The 21873-nt window shown below is 40.1% G+C and overlaps 1 protein-coding gene across 7 annotated transcripts in view; it reads right to left on the bottom strand.

The window, feature by feature from the left end:
- Positions 1-21873, bottom strand: part of STARD13 (StAR related lipid transfer domain containing 13) — a 490614-nt gene that overhangs the window by 58763 nt on the left and 409978 nt on the right. For all 7 annotated transcript variants that reach the window (XM_081045611.1, XM_081045612.1, XM_081045610.1 and 4 more), the window contains 2 exons: positions 5206-5277; positions 2738-2819 (listed from right to left, as the gene is read on the bottom strand). In XM_081045611.1, the coding sequence (XP_080901737.1) occupies positions 2738-2819; positions 5206-5277 (154 nt within the window). The remainder of the gene's footprint in view (positions 1-2737; positions 2820-5205; positions 5278-21873) is intronic.

A 21873-nucleotide genomic window follows, 5' to 3' on the forward strand; every position in this document is an offset into this window, starting at 1 on the left:
GAGCACTACGCAGCCATAAAGAAAAAAGAAATCTTATCATTTGCAACAACATGGATGGATCTAGAGAACATTATGTTAAGTGAAATAAGTCAGAAAGAGAAAGACAAGTACCATATGATCTCACTTATATATGGAATCTAAAGAAAAGAATATGTGTATGAACTAATCAGAAACAGTTTTGGGGACACAAAAAACCGAGAGTTGTTAGATGGGCGGGGGGGAGGGGGTTGGGGATGGGGGGAAAGGTGAAGAGATTGGGGGGCGGCTGGTGACCACAGGATGGCCTCAGGGTTTTTTGAGAATTACTTTGGGGAACTTATTCAATAGTGTTTGGGGATTTTTTGGGGTGTCCGATGGACATGTGTCCTGTTTGGGAGACCACCTCAGGGATGCTGTGGATGCCTGGTCATGGCATTGTACACCAGAGACTGGACATTAATGAATGCCAACTATAATTTTATGTGTATAATGTGATGGCTCGGTGTGAGGTCGGGGTGGTGGTGGATGGGGGGAGGGGGGTTCATGGTGTGAGGGATGTAAAAATAAAATAAAATAAAATAAAACTATTAAAAAAAATGGGAAAAAGTTTTGAACAGACACCTCACCAAAGAAGATATACAAATGGTAAATAGGCATATGAAAAGATGCTCAACATCACATGCCATTAGGAAATTGCAAATTAAAACAATGACTCTCTCTCTCTCTCTCTCTCTCTCTCTCTCTCTCTCTCTCTCTCTCTCTCTATATATATATATATATATATATATATATATATATATATAAAACCTTGATTTAAAGAAAACATAAATTTTAAAAATTCAATTTGGAGGAAAAAAGATAGCATAATATAATGCAATTACAATATATGTTATTTATTTTTAAAAAGTCAACTAGTAAAAACATTCTTGGTGAAAACTAGGAGGGAAAAGTCAGGATGAGGTGTGCTTGACTAATTCTAAGCTGGATGAAAGCTTATGAGGAGGGTGCCACTCCTGCCTGGGATGGACCTCAGACATCCTGAAGAGAAAACGCTGCTTTTCCAATTCATTACCTTTAAAGAATCACAACCAACCCATCCATTCCACTCATAAATGCTCACAAATGGCATTTTGTGCTTGTTTGTTTTTTAGTCCAAATAGTCTGTTCCTTTAGTTAATGACTGGAAGGGTTCTTAGCTCTTCTACCTACTTAAGCAAACCCATAGGACTGTTTGCCTTGCACATACTGAGATCATTTCTTTCTTTTTTTTAAAAATTTTACTAGGGAATATTGGGGAACAGTGTGTTTTTCCAGATCTCATCAGCTCCAAGTCCTGTTGCCGTTTTCAATCTTTAGTTGCACGGGGCACAGCCCACCATCCTATGTGGGAATTGAACCAGCAACCTTGTTGTTGAGAGCTGGCGCTCTAACCAACTGAGCCATCTGGCCACCCTACCAGGGGCTCAGCGGCAGCTCTGTGTCTTTAGCCTAATTGTGGAGAGCGCAGCTCACTGGCCTGTGTGGGAATCAAACCAGCAGCCCTGTTGTTCAGAGCTCGCACTCTAACCAATTGAGCCCCCAGAGATCATTTCTTAATGCTGATCTATTTTCATACAGAAACCATAGAGTGACCAGCTCGTGAACACAAAAGTATGCATGTCTGAAGATTCACCAGCTCGTGAACACAAAAGTATGCATGTCTGAAGATTCACCAGCTCGTGAACACAAAAGTATGCATGTCTGAAGATTCAGCAAGTATGCATGTCTGAAGATTCAGCAAGCCTAAGATTATTTACGCACTGTCCTAACATACATTCATCTCTCCTATCTTGACAAAAGTTTTGCTCCTCGTTACTTTCCTATTAAACTACCATGTTTCTACGTAAAATGAATCTACCAGAAAGAACACTGGATTGCAAGTTATAAGTACTGCGTGGGAAGGTCAGTGCAGCCCCTAACTAGCTGTGTGGCCTTGGAAATGTGACTCATCCCCTGTAACTAACATTTATCTCCAGCCCTGACCTCTCTCCAGGGCTTTCCGTAGGAAACTTTGAATTTCTACAGACACATACAACACCTCAGGTGCCATTTACTTGTTCAGGGATATTGATTACGTTGGCATCTTTTACTGTTATCCAAATTATAATTGTTACTTACTTGTTCACGTATTCATGTTTTAGTTCTTCAACTAGATTTCTCCAACAGATTAGAAATTCTTTGAGGGGAGGGAATTACTCATGTGTACATCTTGGTCTTAGATCATTTATCACAAAGCAATGGTTACAATTACTTGAGCTTACACATTCCAGTTTTCTGACATAATCACTTGACTTTGCAAAAAAACACAGCCAAGTTCAACATACTCATGGAGATTTTAAGGGATGTCCCTGACCACTCTTGCTGCCCACTCCCCTAACCCACACACGGCCCCAATCACGGTCTCTAGCCTCATCTTATTTTACTTTTTTCATAGCATTGAACACTCTGTGAGATAACATCCCTTTCTCCCTCTCTTCTTCTCTCACTCACTCTATCTTTCTCCCAATCTATCATCTGAAGCCTCCTGCTAAGATTTAAGCTCCATGAAACCAGGGACTGATCACGCTCATGGTAGTGTACTTAGAAACTAGACCCATGCCTGGCACATAGTAGGCACCCAATAAATCCTGAATTGTTGAACTCACCTGTCGTAGGGATGTAGTGATGCCTATTAGAAACTGAGCAGTTGAAATAAACAGAAATATTTCACATGATTTACCTGCAAAGAGGTTCTACAAGGTCCTTTTCAAGAAAATCATGATCGTTCTTGACAGCCAAAATGTTGATGGGAAATTGGGAATCTGAATGAGAGATAGAGAGAAAAGGGGATTTATGTGCCTAGTTTTATCTGAATGGACACCCACATTTTCAGGCCTCCACATTTCTGTAGACGTGACTGATCCACTAGTGGGAAGTGTGTTGGTAATGTTTAAGGTAGCAGGCACTTTTATTTCTATCGCAATACATTCTTTTAAGGTACATAAGAAATGTGAAATATGAGAATGACCAAGTGCTTGATGTTGGGTAGGAATGAATACTAAGTGACTGCATTTTTATAGCTCATCATTATCAAGACATTTGCCTGTGTGGAGAAGAGTTTTCACACTCTCACCATTCACCTGAGGAGTAGGACTCTAACTTCTATCCTGACTAGTTTATGGATATTCAGTTCAATATTCAGTTTGGCAGATTTTTTTTCCTTCAGAAAGCAAATTTCCAACAATATCCAAAGCTCAATAGCCTCCAATGTTTTCTTTTGTAGCAAAATCTTGAATCACTTTAGAGTACGAGGAAAATACTCAAACAAGTGACTCCGTCCAAAGAGAAGAAGGAATTCCACCATCATGACTCTTCTCCACAGGCTATTCATGCCAGCTGTGGAGGTCAAGGGCAATACTCAAGATAGAGTATTAATTTTAGGAACCTCATTCAAGGAGGTGAAAGTCTAGAGGCCATGGGCAAACCTCACAGCGTCAGTTCACGATCATTATCCTGCCACTCCTGCTCTTTCTCATTTTATATTTTGCACTATTTCCACCTTGCCAATCATAATAAATCTAAGGATATTTAAATCTTAATGTGAGTTCAAAACAGAAACAATTCTCTTCTGGTGAAAAGAGTAATGTGAGTAAATTCCAGATGGTGCCAGAATGAAGCCTGTCTAGTTTTGCGAAGGAGGGAGAGGGCAGTAATGAGGAGTATGGGCTCGGAAGCCCAGCTGCCCAGGCTTTCAGCCCTGGCTCGCCTACTCTCTAGCTGGAGACTGGGGCAAGGCACTTAACCTCTTCTGGGCCTCTGTCTCCTCATTTGTGAAATGGGGCTGATGATAATCAAAATACTCACCCTGTAGTGTTGTGACTATTAAAATAATAGTTAAACAAAGTGCTCTGCACAATATCAGGCACATTATAAGCTCTATGTAATATGTGCTCTTATTCTTATTACATTTACTCAATGAACATGGCTTAAACACCCTTTACTTATGAGGTATCTTCACTTTTTAACCATTTATAGATATTTCATGTTTAAATCACATGGTATTTTGAGTTTACCTAGAGAGTGTATATTAGAGTAGAACATACTGTATCAAGGCTCAAAAGACTGAATTTAATTCTGACTCGTTTACCTTTTTACCTTGGAAAAGTCCCTTAATCTTTTGGGGGCTCTCTTTCACAATCAGTAAATTGGTGGTGGGAGTTAGAAGTGAGGGTCGCTTTGACCAATATAATAAGACCCCACCTTTTCTGAAAGGACTACGATCCATGAAAACTTGCATCAGAAGCTCTAGTCTTCAAAGCAATTTAGAGATAAGCTCTTCTTTATCCTCACATAATTTAAGTGAGATAAGTAGAATATGTGTTTTTCTTTTAAACTTATAAAACTGAGACTTCTAGGTGAGTGAACAAAATATACCAATGAGTACAGGTTATTTTTGTTGATTCTGTCCATTCTACATAAATTTTATGCCAGCAGGAAGAGAAGTTGATACTGTTTCTTATAGCCTGCCTACACGGACACTTTCAGAAATAAATCCTCAGATTATTTCAAGTGGGCCATCTGCTTACTGTTGGGATCCTCACTAATTCACTATACACGGATTATCTGAGAAGCCTGGGTTATAATTTAAGGTATAAGTTTATTAACTGCCAATTAAAACATCAATGAAAGAAACTATACCCACTGGCAATGACAGCATCTTACCGAAAGCCCCCCAAAATAACATTTGCTCCATATTATATTTAAAAATTTTTTCATGTAAAATAATCAGGACTGAAGAAAGGTCTCTAGACAATTTTAGGATTTCTAGGAAATTTATCAACAACGCATTTATTGTACTCTCAAGAAGACTGAGAGGAATGAAGAGAAAACAAGAAAAAGAATAAGAAAGGAAGTGTAGAAAAGCTGGTGATGGCAGAACACGGAAGGAAATGGTAGAATTGGTTGGGACTGGTGGTGAAGACATGATAAGCAGAAAGTTTGGAGCAGAAAGTGAGGTAGGCTTGGAGAGCAATACCCGTTTCTCAAGTGGCATCAGTATAAGCCCTGGTCATTGCAAAGCCAAGGGGAAGGGACAGGAAAAAAAAAAAAGGTTAAGAAAAGACTTTGAAGTCAAAACCCACCCCAGGTCAAATGTGCTTCATTTTTAATTTGTTCTCTTTATAAAGAGTGAAGGGAAGGCCAACCTACCCTCATATAACTGAGCATATTGCGGGAACCCAGCAGCACGGAGCCAGTCGCATGCTTCTTTTGCTTCAATTTCTGAAAAATAGAAGAAAGGGAAACACGTAAGTTCTAAGGCCACACACTAGCACTCTGTCTTCTTAATCCAGGAGAAACCGGTGAGTGTTGTGCAAGTTATTACAAAGCAAAATTGTTTTCAGGGAAGTCTGTAGAAGTAGGTCTACCCAGAAATGGGTGTAAAATGAGCAGGTGTCACAAAGGTACTTGTTATATGTCTAAGATTATCTCTAATGTCGATCCATAAATACTTGGATGATAACAAAACCACAGATTACAGAACACAAAGGCTGAGTTTCAGGCAGGGGAAAACATCTTTGTTTATATACCAGGGAACCAGGGGACTAGGGAGAAAGAGGAAATAGTTCCCTATGATCCTTGTTTTAAATAATTGTTTTTTAACTTTCAAAGATAAAGCTAAAAATATTTAACATTCCTTTATTCTTTTGCCCTTGGGGTAATGAAAGAAAGAATACAACTGGGTTCTATGAGAATGTATTTTCTCATGAAGAAAACTATTATAAAAATCCAGTGTATTCTTATTTCTTTAATCTTACGAATGGCTTTAATTCCCAATATCTAAGAACAAGAGGCTCATTCATCAAGCACATTAGAATGACTTCAAGCTGCAGAGTGCAGCTTGGAAAAGTTAAGCTGCTTATCCAGAACTGAGACACCATTGGATGGGGTTGCTAGAACCTCTGAGGGCCAAACCCAGGAGGTTGGTGTGTCCTCTGGGTGACCATTTTTGGTGTGGACACTCCCACAGCACATGGGACCACCTGCCTGGAGAAGCTGTGGAGGGAGATGAGAAAAGTCTCCAGTATGTGAACCGGGTCACTTTTTGACCTTGTGAATCCTGGACCATTTCCCAACCACATCTCTGTTAGATAAATATGAATGCAAGGGAGAAGAAGTTCATCTGTCAAAAGTCCAGTTTTCCAAAAGAAATGAAGCCGCCTATTAGAACAGGCCCCTCTGTTCTCTGCTGTTGGGATGGAGCCCAATCGGGCCATTGCATTTCTTCTTCCTCTGATGTTCATTTTTCCCCACTGTCAAACCCGGACAGTACAGGTCATTTTTGGGTACCACTGCATGAAAACAATCTACACTGGCATCAGCTGTAGGTCTGAGCCTGTCTAGCTATGAAAGCTCAATGTCTGTGCAGCATAGTGTTTAATGTGACAGAGCTATCTGATACATGCTAAGAAAACAGAACACAGGCCAGACCCCCAAAGGAAAGAGCCCAAACCTCCATTCCCCTCCCACCGATGTGGATGGACATGGACTAAGATTTGTCATTGAATTCAGGGAAACAGAGCCTGTGGTCGCTTTTGTCCCCAAGTGCCAGCTTCTTTGGGCATCCTCTAATCCATTGTCATTCTAGAGGTTGACATTTTCTAAATCTCGAGCTTTGTCTCTGACATAATTGTCACCAGCACAGACCTAATATGCATTCATTCCTGCCATGTATGCTTCATTCAGAAATACCCAGGGCCCCAAGCTGAAAATCAAAGCTTTGGAAAGCATCTCTGCCAGGTGGGGTGTCTCTGAGATCCACAAGTACAGTGTAAGACCTTCAGCTGAATTGTACTCAACTGGCTATCTTCCCTTCAGAAGATACAAAGGGCAATTACTGTATGACTCAAAAGTTCTATTTAGTACTCATTTGAGAGTCCTTACGTGAAAGCTTTCACTTGCAGAATCAGTCAGATATTACATGGATAGTAGGAAATGCACATTCTGACTGTAACATGTAGAAAATGTGGTGAGTTACTAATGAGTCACAGATAAGCTGTTGCCTTCTAAATTTCCAAGCTGCAGACTTGCTTTCTAGTTCAGTGGTTAGTAATGAGGAGATGTCTAATTTCTAGATGTGCTCTACTTAGTTATGAGCCAGCAGGTCTTAGAGAAGCACAGAATTCTGGATTTTCTATTTGAACTACATGAACAGTATGCCTTTTTCTATTTTATGATTCCTTTTTCTACTATGGAAATAAGCAGAAGAATCCCAGAGAGACAGACCAGGAAGAATAAATGGAGGAGACCTGGAAGGCCTGTAGCATAGGAAGCTCAAAGGAGAGTGGGAAGTGTAGACTCCACCAGCCTATGGAATGGGGGTGGTGTGTGGCTCCGATTCTGGAGGAGGAAGGACAATGAGCTAGGGGAAAGAAGGGACGCAGGGGTCCCTATAAGAAAACTTGTGGGACCCAAAGACTCGGGTTGGGCAGTGGAATAGGGCTCAGGCTAGTCTGGGAGGTTTCATTTAAAGGATCTCTAAATCATTTTATTTTTTTAATAAGAGCAACATAGATAATGAACTGAAATCCTACCCGTACAAAAACATGCATAATCAAATCTTAACCAGAACCCAGCTAAATCAAACCCTCAAACAAGCTGATATTTTTAATGGGTAGGCAATTTGCTTTTCGGTCTCAGAGTCAGATGACAACAAAAACTGCAATTAGTAAATAATAAAGGAAGAGGAGCCATAGCGCAGCCGTGACCCTGGCTTCTCATCATCGTTCCTCACCTCCCACTTGCTAGCTATTCTATTTCTGAAATGTCTCTCAACCACATCCCCTCTTCCTTCTCCCCTTCACCCCCAGCTGTAGACCCAACACCTTGGTATTTCAATTTAAGGGCAAAATAAACTCTTGTTTACCACCAAGTGACCTAGCAAACAAACAAAATAATCTGGCATAATTAACCACTATCAAATTTGACCTTGCCCATCCAGTTGAGTTGGAGAAGAAGAAAAGAGCCTTCCAAATCTTCTGCTTCTGCACAGCCCCTATTAAAATCTATCAGCCAAATGCTAACGGTTTCCCCAGGGCATATTACCCTTGCTGTGGCCAAAATGGCTGAAGAATGAAAAAGGAGTCGTTATTGCCAACATCTTCATTTCACAAAGATCTACCTAATAAGATTTAAATGACATTTGAGGAGGGTCTGAAAAAAATCTTTTTTACTGTGCTCTTGCTGGCCAGCATAATATGCAAAAACTTTAAGGGTCATTAAAATCACATTTTGACAGTTTTATTTGTTCTCCTTTGGCAACTCATACCTGCCCCTGTAGCAGCTTCAGAGCTACAAGGAAAAACATCAACTTGCTGCAAGTGTCCTGTAGAAACTTAAGTGTAGGGTGGAACCAGAGAATGTCCTAGAACAGATTAGTCTGCTGACCTCTACTGTGGTTACTGCAGTACATTATGGAGAAAATTTAACCTCTTTGGCTTAGTATAATGATAGGATTTCAATAAAATTTTTGTAATTATTATATGTAAAAATCATTTCTGTTTTACTCTAAAGGTTATCTACTTTTGCTTGCCCAACACCTTTCCCTACTTCTTCAGCTAACAGAACCTCTCTATATTAAGAACCTCTTCTGTGTAGTTTAGGTGGGGCTGACACCCCTCATTGTCCCAACCATATTCTTTGGCCCTGTCTCCACCACTCACACATAATGACGTGCTCCTTAAGGGCACCAAAACCCCTTAGTCTAAGGAGACCAAAGAACTTTGGTATCCTAAGTCAGCAGTTGTTTCCACTGGTTGAAAAGGCAGATGTCCAGTTTTTCAATTGGTAGCTTGATCTGCACAAAAACCAAGCAAACCTTTTCACTCAATAAACCCAGAAGAAGGTTTGGTGCTAGGAATATTCTTCTGCCACACATCTGTGATTCTGCTTGAGGGAAAATCACTTGTTTTGCCTCAGTTGCCTTTTGTACACGCTTAGAACATGATGGGACCTCTGTCCAGAGACGGACACAGTGGAGGGGGGCTGTCTCCCCGAGAAGGTACACGTCAATGGGCATGAGAAAAAATCTGTGGAAACTAACCACAGCCTGCAACGCTGGTACTAAGAAGTATTATCATGTTTCTTGATAATACATGCTCAGGGGGAAACTCATAATAAAAAATACAGAAAGGCACAATGAAAGAAAAAAGTCAGCTCTTGTCCCATCACAAACACATAACTCAATATATGTTATTTGTTAAAGTGGTGATATGATAATATCTTTGGTTGACGACTTTTTTTCACATAATAATACATTGTGAATATTCCCCCATATAATGATATTGTTGGCAAAATGGGACATTTACTTTGTTTTGAGAATGAAGCTTATTTTTTACATACTTCATTTCTGAATCCCACCAGAAGGTTATAACATCAAGTCAAGAGAAAACAGTTAGTAGGACCGCACCAATGCAGACTGATTGTGGAGGAGACTAGAAGTTCACGTGACTTAAAAGAGATTTACAAGCTGTTTCTTTAAAGACATATCATTTAGTGAGGTTTGGATACAGTCAGGTGGACCAGGCTCCAGAGGCCCTTAGTCAAGTAAGTTCTATTGAGCTCAGCAGATCAGCTGCCTGGGTCTGCAGGTCTCCTCTCAGGTTACAGTCTCATTGAATTTTTAAACTGGTGTTTCTGGAATGCCTGGGAACACTGTGTTCTCCTAGCTAAGCATTTTAAGTACATTTTGGTTTACATTATTCTCGGCATAGCAAATACTTTGTCCATAGCTAACCCAAAGGAATACTATTCTTTTTCAATGACCAAACATTCTAATTAGGCCCAAATTAAATTTTATTATCATCAGAAAACAAGCCAGCTAGGAGAAACCTGGTCTACTGTGGAGAGTTTATAAGATCACTACATACGAGCATTTATGTTCTTCTTAAGACTCTCCCGGAATTTCAATGGACAAACTGGCTCCGATTTAAGTAGGTTTTCTTTCTTAAATGCTCATTAAAAGTGCTCAAGAGAAGTGGGGAAGAAAAGACAGTAGATCTCCATGTGATTTAGAAAAGCAGGCTTGAAAATAGTGTTGTGTTTTTTTCATCTAAACTAGCTAACACGGTGGGCACCCTGAAAGATTACGAGTGACTCAACCAGCACAAGATGTCTGCAGTGGTTGCAATTATCACTATTAAAGTATATCACAGGTATTAACATTTCAACGGGCTCACAGAGGTTGGCTTAGGATGATTTTTATGGCGGAGTTAGCTTTGAGTTAGCTTCATTATTAACGTACTACTTAAGACAAATGATTCCTTTGTCTTCAAATGGAATTTCTCAAGTGAAATCCTTATTATCGAAGGTGTATTTATTTGGTCATACACAAGGCCAGTTTTGTTAAAATCAATGCTGGACAACCCATCCAATATTATCAATCAATAATATTACATAGACAGCCCCCCCCCAACCACCACCGCCACCACCACCGCCTTCTCCCCAGGAGGCCTTTATAACCCTGATCACAGGTGCAGGATGGAAAATCAAGTTCTGTAGTAATGACAGACTTTGATGTAGGTCCCATGTCATGGTGTCAGGCTACATGTTTTTATATAATAAGTTATATATATTATGATGTAAAAAGGTCTGACTAAGTCTTAAATGTATACCATGTATAATTCTTTTCTGGTGTGCATAACATTTTCCTGACATTCTAAGTTACTAATGGGAGTTAAAATATAGTTATTTAGAATGCATTTATGATGATTAACCATGGAATATTCAAATAAGTGGAAAACTAATAAACACTCATTTTAGTTTCCCATACCTTAAGGCAACATCTTCCTTCATGTGGAGCAAAATACTGTGCTGTCAGCTGATACATAACTAACTATATAAGAAAGAAATATGGGAGATGTACATATCCCTATGACACCTAACTGTACTCAGTTAACACAGAGATTCATGGGTGTGTTTAGGTGTGTTTCTCTCTGGAAAGCAAGAATTGCAGACATGCTGAGACAAACTATTCCATCACCAATTCTTAACACCAGTCTTACTTCCCAGAACTCGTAATACCTTCTGTAAGCTGGATTCATAGCAAATCCAGTCACTTAAAAATCATTTCTATTATTGTAAAAAGAGGATCAAGCAAATTCTATACCTAAGTACTAGGTCTATTCCTAGTTACTCAAGGATTGTTTTAAATTACTCTTTTTCAGCGTGCTTGGGAAAATCACATATAAAGATGATAAAGAGTAGTTTATATAAAAATAAAGTGATTTTTCTGAACCATGCTAACAAAGTGATTTATATTAAAAAAATTAACATTATTTATATAAAATTACTTTATAATATATAAAAAGTGCTTTATAATGCTATAATATATACCAGATATAAGATATACATAAAACAATTAAATTACTAAATTAAATTTATAATACAAACATATACACAGAAACACATATATTTTTTTTCCTTCTATGTTCCCAATGATTTCCTGCTCTTTCCAGTTCCAGTTCCAGAGAACTTACAGTTCTCCAGCTGGGAAGCCTATAATTGCCATCCCATTAATGTCCAGATTGGCCATCTGACCCACTTTGGCCAATGAAATGTGAGCAGAAGTAATGTGTGCTGGTTTCGAGCAAAACTCTGCAAGAACTATCACCTCACTCTGCCAGCTTTCCTGCAATTCTCGCTTTACCACGAGGCTAGCCTGTCTCGGACAGAGGCTAGTCCTTCAGCCTGGCTCCCAGAATGAGGACACAGGGAACAAAACCAGCTGCTGACACAGAATGTGAGCAAGAAATAAACTTTTGTTGTTTTATACCACTACAACGTGGGGCATGATTTGTTACAGTGGCATAATCTGGCAGAAGCCAATTTAACACAGCTGCCAGCCATTCATTCTATAGATGAAGCACACAGAAAGCACCAGAGACCTTGACTTCAACTTGAAACTGTTGCTGAATACCCATTGGGCTGTCATAGAAACGACCACCACCCTCTCAGCGATCATTTCTGCTCCCCTGCCCACGGTGCATGGACCAGATGAATTAAAAAAATGTCAACAACCGTTCACATTTGTCTCTCACGTGCATCCACAGGGGTGATTGTGTACGCTCACATTCACAAACACATGCACTTTTTCTCTCGCACCCACATACACAGATCACAGAAAGTCAAATGTTCAGTTGCAACTGAACAACAACACCCTTCCGTTTACATGCTATCCTTCATGCCCATACACCCAATAATATAAAAGAAAAAAATGCAACCCCCTCCAATCAATCTCCTAGAAAAAGCAGAAAATATCTGCTCTACCAGCCAAATAGTTTCTGACCAGATTGTTTTGATTCAAGTTTTCCATGAGGCAGAGTAGCTCTTTATTCTCCTCTTTCATTTGGTACAAATTGTTCCCACCAGGCGCTTGTGGTATTTCTCAGGGACGCTGCCTGCATACACAAGTACATGAACATCCCCAGTTTTTCTGAAGTTGTGGAGCCAGTGCCGACCACTAAATCCCAAGAGATCCTCCAGGATGAAGTCAGTTAAGCAACTAAAATGTAAGGTAGGGGAACTGAGAGTTGATTCAGACAATTAGAAAGAGGGTCAGGATTTGCAGGCATTGGCCAAAGTGTCTCCATGTTGACCCAGCAAGACAATTAGCGAGTTGGATAACCTTTCTTAGGACAAGTGTGTGATATTCTGGAAATGGTCTCTCTCTCTCTAACGCAGCTTCCTTGGCTCCTCTTGGAAAGATGGAGAGTAAGAGTTTGTCATAGTTGACTTGATGTTGGCTTCTCAGCAGAAGCTCTGACTTCCACAAGGTCAGCCAGACTGCCAGTGTCAGAAGGGTACTTGCTTATTCACTTTCTGTCATACCAATGACTTCTTGCCCGGGGAAGAGCAACTGCTTTAGACAAGTTCCACCACCACTAGAAAGTCAACTTTCTTGGCTTTGGACAGGTACTCTTCTACCCTACGTTGCTTTAAGACTTTTATTTTTTAAATGTAAAAATCATGCATGTCTTTATGAAATCATACCCCTTCTGTGTCTACTTCCAGCCATATCTGAATGTCGATACTTGTAAAGGCTTATCTGCTATTTTAGTTGCTTAGCCCAACTCTTTTATAGCACTGGGTAATCCAATTACACCAGAAGCTTTCATGATATCTGGGAAAAATGTACCACGTAGGCATCAAAAGAAGCACAGAATCTGTCAGCATAAAATCACTCCAAGGATCCTGCATACCCTCTTCTAGTCTTTCACTCATCGCAGGGCTCACATGGCAAGATACAACATCACCGAAGCTTCTGATTTCCCACTCAAGGCTCCGTGAATTTAACTTCTCAGCAACTGTAATCCCTGGATCAATGAGAACTAGTGTTTGCTTAATTCAGTCCCAAGAAAAGATGTGCTTATTATCTGCTTATATGTAGAAACTCGATAGTGTATGTGTGTATGTATGTGTGTGTATGCTATAATTTTAAATATTTACCGGGATAAAATATATACTGGAAAATTTTCAGTGTGTCTATGCCATTTTTCTGGAATGCTTTCTGCTTGTCCGCAATGGCAGTGCTTTTGTGAATGATTTTCTAAATAGACATCACTTGTTCCAGAAAGTAAGAACCAGATCCAAGAAATTTAAGTTTTTATTAGGGTTTCGGCTATCGATTCATTTTTCTCCACATTCTTTAAGGCCAAACATGGGTGAGCTTAGAGGTTTGCTCCCTACATGTTGAGGTTTTTATTTTGCAGTCCCTTAAAAGACAGTAACATTATATATGCTTTTTAGAAAACAGCTTAAAATGAGTTCAGGAAGTTGAAATAGCTTTACCTGATTTGGTGTGGGGAGGAGATAAAACTCCCAACTGAAGAGGTGGAAAACTTAACTGGCATGTTGGAACCCCCTTTTCCATCAGACACAGTGATGCCTCAGTGATTTGCGTCACACTGTAATCCAACTTCATGGCCCATTGATATAAAGTTAATTGAGGCTTCCCATAAATGCGCCCCCAAATGCAATCAAATAGGTTTAAAAAGTTATATAACCTATAAAAAAGTTTCAAAAGTTTAAAACACGAAAGTTTTTAAGTCTCTGAATAGTTTCATGTATATGGTAGATAACTTCGAATTTTAAAGACTCCTTTGGACCTTAATAATTATTATCAAAAAAAATCTGAGATGTACCTCTTGAAATTCTAAGTGTAAGAAGACAGTATGAAATGGCAGAAGTATGTGTCACGTAAACACACAGCTGCTTCTAAATGGAGGTTCAGGTCACTCTACCTTATGCAATATGAATGTAATTTACCTGACTAGCTTGGGGTATCTGCCAGTTTTTATTAATGTGGTCATATGACGTTCTTGCTCAAATTCTCACTGAATTCAGATGCAAAAGAACTATTTCCCCTAAGAACAGACTTGAATAAGAGATAACAGTGACAAAATTACCTCTTACATGAAATCTAAACCTAAGATTTGAAACGCTGCACACAGGCACACAGACCAAGGCTAAAGTATACTAGTGAAAGGAAAGAACACACACCGACTTAGCAACTTAAAAGTCTTACCAAGGACCCTTTCATTACTAAAGCACCAGCACACTGGCACTATTAAGGTTTGTGGTGCTACTGGTTACCTGATAACATTGACTTCTGTGCACCACTCAGGCTGGCACATCTGTAAGAACCAATTCCAGGACAGACTGAGCATGGAAAAGCATTGTGCTTAAGCTGCATTCAAGGAAGGCAGAAGGATAAATGAAAAGATTTCAAGTAAAGACACTGTGCTAATTCAGTTTTTCAAAAACCAAACAAAAATAATTTCAATTTTCTGATACTAAAAAAAATTGAAAGAAAGAACGAAAGAAAAGAATAGAGAGGGAGGAGGGAGGAAGGGAGAAAAGGAAGGAAGAAAAACATGAGAGAGAAAAAAGAAAGGAAAATTTGCTATGATTCTACCACCTAGAGATTGATTACCATTTTGTTGGCACATAGTCTCTTTTTCTTTTTTTATGAAGACGTGTACGTGTATCGAAGCTAAGTATACTATCTATTTTACATAATCTTCAAGTGAAATCTTCAAATGACAACACATTTTGAACCTCTTTCCATGCCAACAGATGTCCTCAAACATTCTAGATGGCTGTAACATTCCTACCACCATTACTTGAAAAAACATCCTCTTTTATCAATTTAGGCTTCCGTAATCATGGGCTAAAAATAATAAATCAAGTTCTCTGGAGGCTTTCATTCTAAATAAAGAATTTCGCCAGAACGTGCATCCTGGTGAATGTATTTCAGGGAGTACTTCTGAGTTGACATTTCTCATGTTATTTTACATTCTGGATTGAGACACATCTCATATGGTTTTAATTTATATTCTCAGCAGACTTCAAAAAGGAAATTCCAAGTGGAAGTTTATTCATTCATCAGAACTATGTTTAAATGATGCTATGGGGATGTCTTAAACTAACACAAGTCAGGAAGTTCAAAGTCAAGGTTAGATCCCAGAGCATGTTCCCACCTCTTCCTTCTTGGTATTTGGAAAGTGGAGATTTTATGTAGCAGCTGTTCCACTTGTCTTTGACCTCCTTCCCATGTATTCAGATCATTTCAAAACTTTATGTAATAAACTGGTATTTTCTAAAGGGTGTGGCTGAAGTTTCAAGGTTTCCCTTAAAAAACAAAACAAAACAAATACACTAGACCAAATAAAGAAAAATTCCTCATCTTGTTTTAATGACTAGATGAATATTTGGAGTCTCCGTGACTCCTCAAATCCTTTAAATAATCAAAAGCAAAATGTGACCCAAATTTCTAAAATTAGCAAATTCACCAAGAATGCATCTCTTTAGACCAGAACAGTTTTATTTTTGTGCAGGATTAATGTTATGTCTTTAAAGGGGAGTTTAAAATGAAAAGATGTTTCAATTTAAATTTGTTCTTAACTAATGGCATACCTATTACTTAGATAAAACTCAAGTTTCTTCTCTTGGTGAATCCTGATGCTTAGTTTTATGCATTAACTTTTTTAAAAGACCTGTCAACTTGTGTAGAAGATATTCCCTTATTTGAGGGCATCAGCAGACCAACTGGATGAGAGCGGTAAAGTAACCCTGCAAAAAGTGAGTAGACGCAAGGGCGAAGTGCAAATCCTGGTCCCACTTGTCATTACTTTCATGACCTTGGATAGGTTAACTACAGCATGTCTCAGTTTTCTATCTATAAAATGGGAATAAACACCAGTGCCTACTTTAGAGCATTGTCAGAAGATGAGTTCTTGCCTGCAGAGTGAGTTATTGCCTGTAGAGTGAGTAGCCGAGTACCTGGGCATAGAGTTTTCTAAGGTTACTACAGTGGATGGCTTATTGCTACTCCCTATAATGGAAAATAGTGGTTCTGATGGTCTCTGATTCTCTCCACTCAGCTCTCCTTCATTTGGCCTTCGGAAGGAGAAGGCATTCGTCTCACTGATTTATTCAACAGACATCTGTTGAGTGCCCATACTGGTTGTGAGAAGCCTGCTGCTCAGAGCCGTGGGGTATGCACAGCTGCGGGCAGCAGGGTGCTGCCTGGAGGGTGTCCAAGCCGAGCACGGACGACAGAAACACATCCAGGCATTGCTACAATCCAAGAAATCAAAGCCTTCTGGAGCACAACAAAATCCTCCAGGGAGCAGAGCAAGAGGGGGCATTTCAGATAAGGTGACCAGGACAAGTGTAGACAGTGAGATGAGATTTGAGCCAGAAGATGGTGGGCTCACTGGCTTTTCCTGCAGCAATCCCTCTTCTGTCCATCCACGGAGGCTGGGAGTCCTGTGACTTCCTAAAGTAGATGCTTATGCTCCTCCATCTGCCACCTGTCCCCTACATCCAGATACTTCTTATGACAGGAATCTAACAGGCAATTCACTTTTTACGTTCTATAGATTTCATTATACTGTTTCCCTCAAATAATGTTGAATCGCAGGAAGCCATGATTCTCATAATACAATGCTGTTTAATGAGATGTAATGAGAGTCATAAATGAATGTGACACTGCAGAAAGTAGCAGTAAGGGCCCCCACAGGCTGTTGGTTCCAGGATATGAACACCACGTTGGGGAAAACAGTCTTTTGATGATAGCTTACAATGTACTACCACTTAATAAGTAAAATATTAGCAATCAGGAACATAATATGTCAAGGGCATCATACGTGGGGACCTCAAAGGCAAACATGTTTAAACATAACCAAACACATTAAAACCTTGAGAAAGAAGTCTGTATCAGACATGTAGCTTTCATTAAGGGAAATGCCTTCAGAAGATTCTTTTTCCATGTTATGAGAAAAAAAAAAAACACACAAAAAAACCCCCTGAACAAATAAATAAACTGTGAGCAAGGGATATGGGCTTCCTGTGGAGTAATGACTGGGAGAAGGTGGGGGTTCATGTAGAGCTCAAGGTCATTCATTGACCTCAAGAGGTCATGAGTCTCCCAGATAGGCTTCCTGTCAGGTCACCTCCACTATTAAAAACATCCTAGGTGTGTATTCAGGGGTCTGCTTTGTGAGGAGGCAACTGGGAAAGTAATTCAAATACTTCAAACCATTTACATTTAAAAGCAAAGAAATATTTTGCTCTTATGCTTGAAATGATTATAATTAATGTTTCATGACTGCTCAACAGTAATGCCGAACAGAAAATTTAGAAAGTTCAAAGTCCTCTTTGAACATTTCCCCCTCAAATAAGAAATACACACACACACACACACACACACACACATTTATTTATTTTTAAAAATTGCGATGAAGTCTGTCTTGCTTAGGCATGAACTAGAGGTCCTTAAGCTGGAGGTTTTAAATAGAACTCCAAGGCCTGAAAAGCCTCTGGTATGCAAATATTGTTATGTAGGTGCTTTTTCTGCTGTGGCTGAAATTCTCTGGTTCCCTTCTCCTTCCAGTAAGGCACTCACATTTAGCCCAGGAAGGAGAGAGCTTTCTGCATCTTGTAGGCTGAAAAGGGGGACAGGTTTCCCCTGCTCTGTTCCCTGTGGAACAACCACATTTTGATTTTGGAACTTGGAGAGATAAATGATCTCTCTGTCTCTGTCTCTTGTCTCTGTGTCACATGCAAATGTATAGAGATAAACCTGCATTCCATAAACATATCATAAGTAAAACGGCAAGCACCCTTAAATAAACACATGGGATTTTGTATCCTCTTAAATTATGACATTGCAGGCAGATAATCACCAGATTGGAAAACGGATCACATCTTTGCATGTCCAGTTCGCCTGGAGCAAATGAATGTTGTCTGAAAGAGTAAATGAGTATATTTAGAGGAAAACATTTATAGCGTTAAATATTTATAGGCCAATAGACACGTAAACCATCTTTCAGATATTCAGGTCCCTCCAAACTCCCAGGTCTCTTGTAAATATGGAAATATGTATTATAAAAGCAGTTTGCAAGCTATAAAGTCCTGTAAGGAAATAAGGTCACATTATTCTGCTAGCTGTGATCTCCCTGTGTCTGGGAGACAGGGCCCCAGATACCCTGGGCAGCGGTGTCTCTGTGGGTGCTGCCTGTGTTTTCTGAAGGGCAGGACATAGGATGCTGTGGGAGCCCCGACTGGGAGAGTCATGTCTGCTGCCTCGATCCCCTTTCCCTTCCTGTTCATGGAATCCTTGGGAATTCCAAGGGCACAGATTGCTGTAAAATTTAGTCTTGGAAGATTAACAGCGAGAAAAGGTTTTCCTGTTTCTTACAAAGGAATTACTCTCCCTTCTTGAGATCTTCAAACCTGATTGGGACATATTCATTCCTAAGAATGATCAGACACAACCAAAAGAATATTGTAGGACTTTCGAATGTTTCGATCACAATCTCTAGTACAAATCACACTTCACAGAGTTGTGAACATGTCCACACCTGCATGCACACACACAACACATACACACACACTGAAACAAAGTTTCACAAAACAATAATCGCACTTTTTAGATATGCAGTGTCACCTAATATTTCCTGTTCTCTTGTGTTAAAAATTGGTGGGTATATCCGCTGACTTTAGGACTGCCCCCTTCCACCGTTTAAAGAACACTGTCTCAGATGATACTCTGTTACATAAGAAGCACCTGCTTAAATAAATGAATAAATGGAATGCAGTTCTAAGAGTTTAGGAAGAGCTAAGGTTCTTCCTAAACTCCCATCTTCGCCTCCATTCCCCATATTCTCATAACACAACCCTAAGACCTGCTGAATTTCTTTCTTAAATGTACGAGTATTCCTCAAACCCCTTTTCTTCCCACCTCCATCCACTCTGCCTTGGTTCAGACCCTCATTGTGTCCCCAGGACTATTGCAGCAGACTCCTTACCTTTCTAAAATGCCTCCCTGTCACCTGCAGAATAAAGTACAGGCCCTTTCTGACTCACAGTGCCCTCCCTCAGTTGGCCCTGCTGCTTTCGGGAACTCCCGACCTACTTTGGGTCCAGCGCACGGAACTGCCTGGAGCTCCCCAGGTGCCTGGTGCTCATTCACAGCCCATACATGTGCTTAGGCCGTCTTCTTTCCTTCGTCTACCATGTTCCTCCTCCTTTTTTCCTCTGGATTTACGCTCATTCATCTTTCATCAAGATTCAGTTAAGACATCATCTATGGAATCCCAGGTTAGCCCACGCCTCTCTGGACTTTCCTACATCTACTGTCATCCTTACGGGATTAGATAGAAATGCTCTGGTCACACGTCTGTCCCCATTAGAACGGTGGCGCTTCAAGGGCAGGGCATGCCTAATGGACTTCGTGCACCTTGGTACCTGGCCGAGCACGTGGAGCTCAGTAGGTGGGCCATGCATGCTGAACCGTGAAGGAGCTGAGTTCTGCTTCTGCGCCAGGTGTCTCCTGGGTGGCTACCTTTCACCGACATTGCTTTGCATTAGTCCCAACCAGAGTGCACCACTGCTCCTTAAGAGCAATTTCTAGCAAAGGGCCTCCAGGTTGCTGGTCAAAGGCCTTCGGGGAAGGTACCTGTACTCCTGTGAAAAACGCTCCTGCGTTTTGTCCTTCCCTGGTTTGACTGAGGGAGGCTGAGGGGCACAAGCTAGGTCTTCTTAGTTGTCTGCCCCGTTTGAGAATTCTGCCACTACTGTTGCTGGGGCTGAGGTCGGGCTGTGTGACAGCACAACCCCCATCTTTATCAACAACAAATCAATGACATGGAATCTCATGCAGCCTAGAGACCTTCCAGGTATGGATTTGGAATAGTTCTGGGAAGTTGGATTTGGTCCAGAGTCATTTCCAATCTGGAGGACCCTGAAAGAAGGAGGGTACTTCTGCTGATGAGCAAAAAGGGTTAGGTCCCCTCATGAGCAGGTCTGAGGTCTAGTTCAGTCTGCACCACCAAGAGGCCATGGATAACCCCAGAGGAGACCAGCTCCCCGAGGCTGCCCCACTCATACCTCCAGGGGAGTCATCCAGCCAGTTCATGATGACACCCTGGGGATGTGGGTATGCTTTTAATCAGAGTAGAGTAATGCCTCCCTTGAAATGGAACCACACTACAGTAGAGAAACAGAGTAGAGTAATCCCTTCTCTGGAAATGTAACCACGCTCAGCTATGACTATTTTGGTTCTCGGGAGCAGAGGGAAAATGTGTGATGTGCTGTGGTGACCTTCTTTTAGGTACTGGACTTAGTTGGGTCTGCCTACAAGACCCTCCCCTTTACTCTGATTACAGTTTTTTTTCCTTGAAGGTGTAGTATGTTGGACACATTCTCCAAGGAGCCTTCCCTGAACTCTTCTAACTAACGCTTATGTCTCCACCACTCCGTGGTCTCTGGCCATTTTGAATTGTTATTTGACCATTATATGTAACCATGACTTCCACCTCTTTGTAGTCTTAAAGTCTGAGCACAGTCAATTTGTAAATAGTAGGGGCTCCATACAAGTTTATAGCGGTTGTAGCTATTACGGCAACTGTGAATAACCAACATAAAAACAAGCTTGTATACGGGCATCGCTGACGATGATTGATGATGACGACGATTGATGGCTGTTGTTCATTTCTAAAGATAGGAAAGGAGACAGACCTGGCGGAAAGGAATGAACACCTTCAAGGATAAAATAAAGGCAGGAACAGATAAGGGAAAGGAGACAGCAAGTTGAGATCTGAAACTTTCAGAGACAAAGTGTGGCAATGGAGAGTAGCACGGAGTATGGATTTGCTGTAGGCATCCCTGAGCAAACCACCTTATATCTCAAAGTCTCAGTTTTCTCATCTGCAAAATGTGCATAATGTTACGTACACTCTGCATGGTTGTGAGGATGTGAGAGAAACTCCAGGACAAGGAAGGGCAACCCTGGTCCGCAGCACAGGACTTTGGACTTCACATTGGTTGAACAAAATGAATTATGTCAATTGATAAAAAGCAGGCACTTAAAATTTGAGCCATTATTATTAACGTGTTTCTCCGAAAATAAGACCTAGCCGGACAATCAGCTTTAATGTGTCTTTTGGAGCAAAAATTAATATAAGACCCAGTCTTATTTTACTATAGTCTTATAGTATTATATTATATTATATTATATTATATTATATTATATTATATTGTATTATATTATAAAGACCCGGTCTTATTTTCATATAAGTAAATTTTACTATGTTACTTATAGTAAAATAAGACCGGGTCTTTATTATAATATAATATAATATAATATAATATAATATAATATAATATAATACTATATAAGACTACGTAAGACTTTAAGACTATAGTAAAATAAGACCGGGTCTTATATTAATTTCTGCTCCAAAAGACACATTAGAGCTGATGGTCCAGCTAGATCTTACTTTGGGAGAAACATGGTAATTGAAATGAATACTT

The sequence above is a fragment of the Rhinolophus hipposideros genome (genome assembly GCF_964194185.1).
Source record: "Rhinolophus hipposideros genome assembly, chromosome: 4".
NCBI lineage: Eukaryota > Metazoa > Chordata > Mammalia > Chiroptera > Rhinolophidae > Rhinolophus > Rhinolophus hipposideros.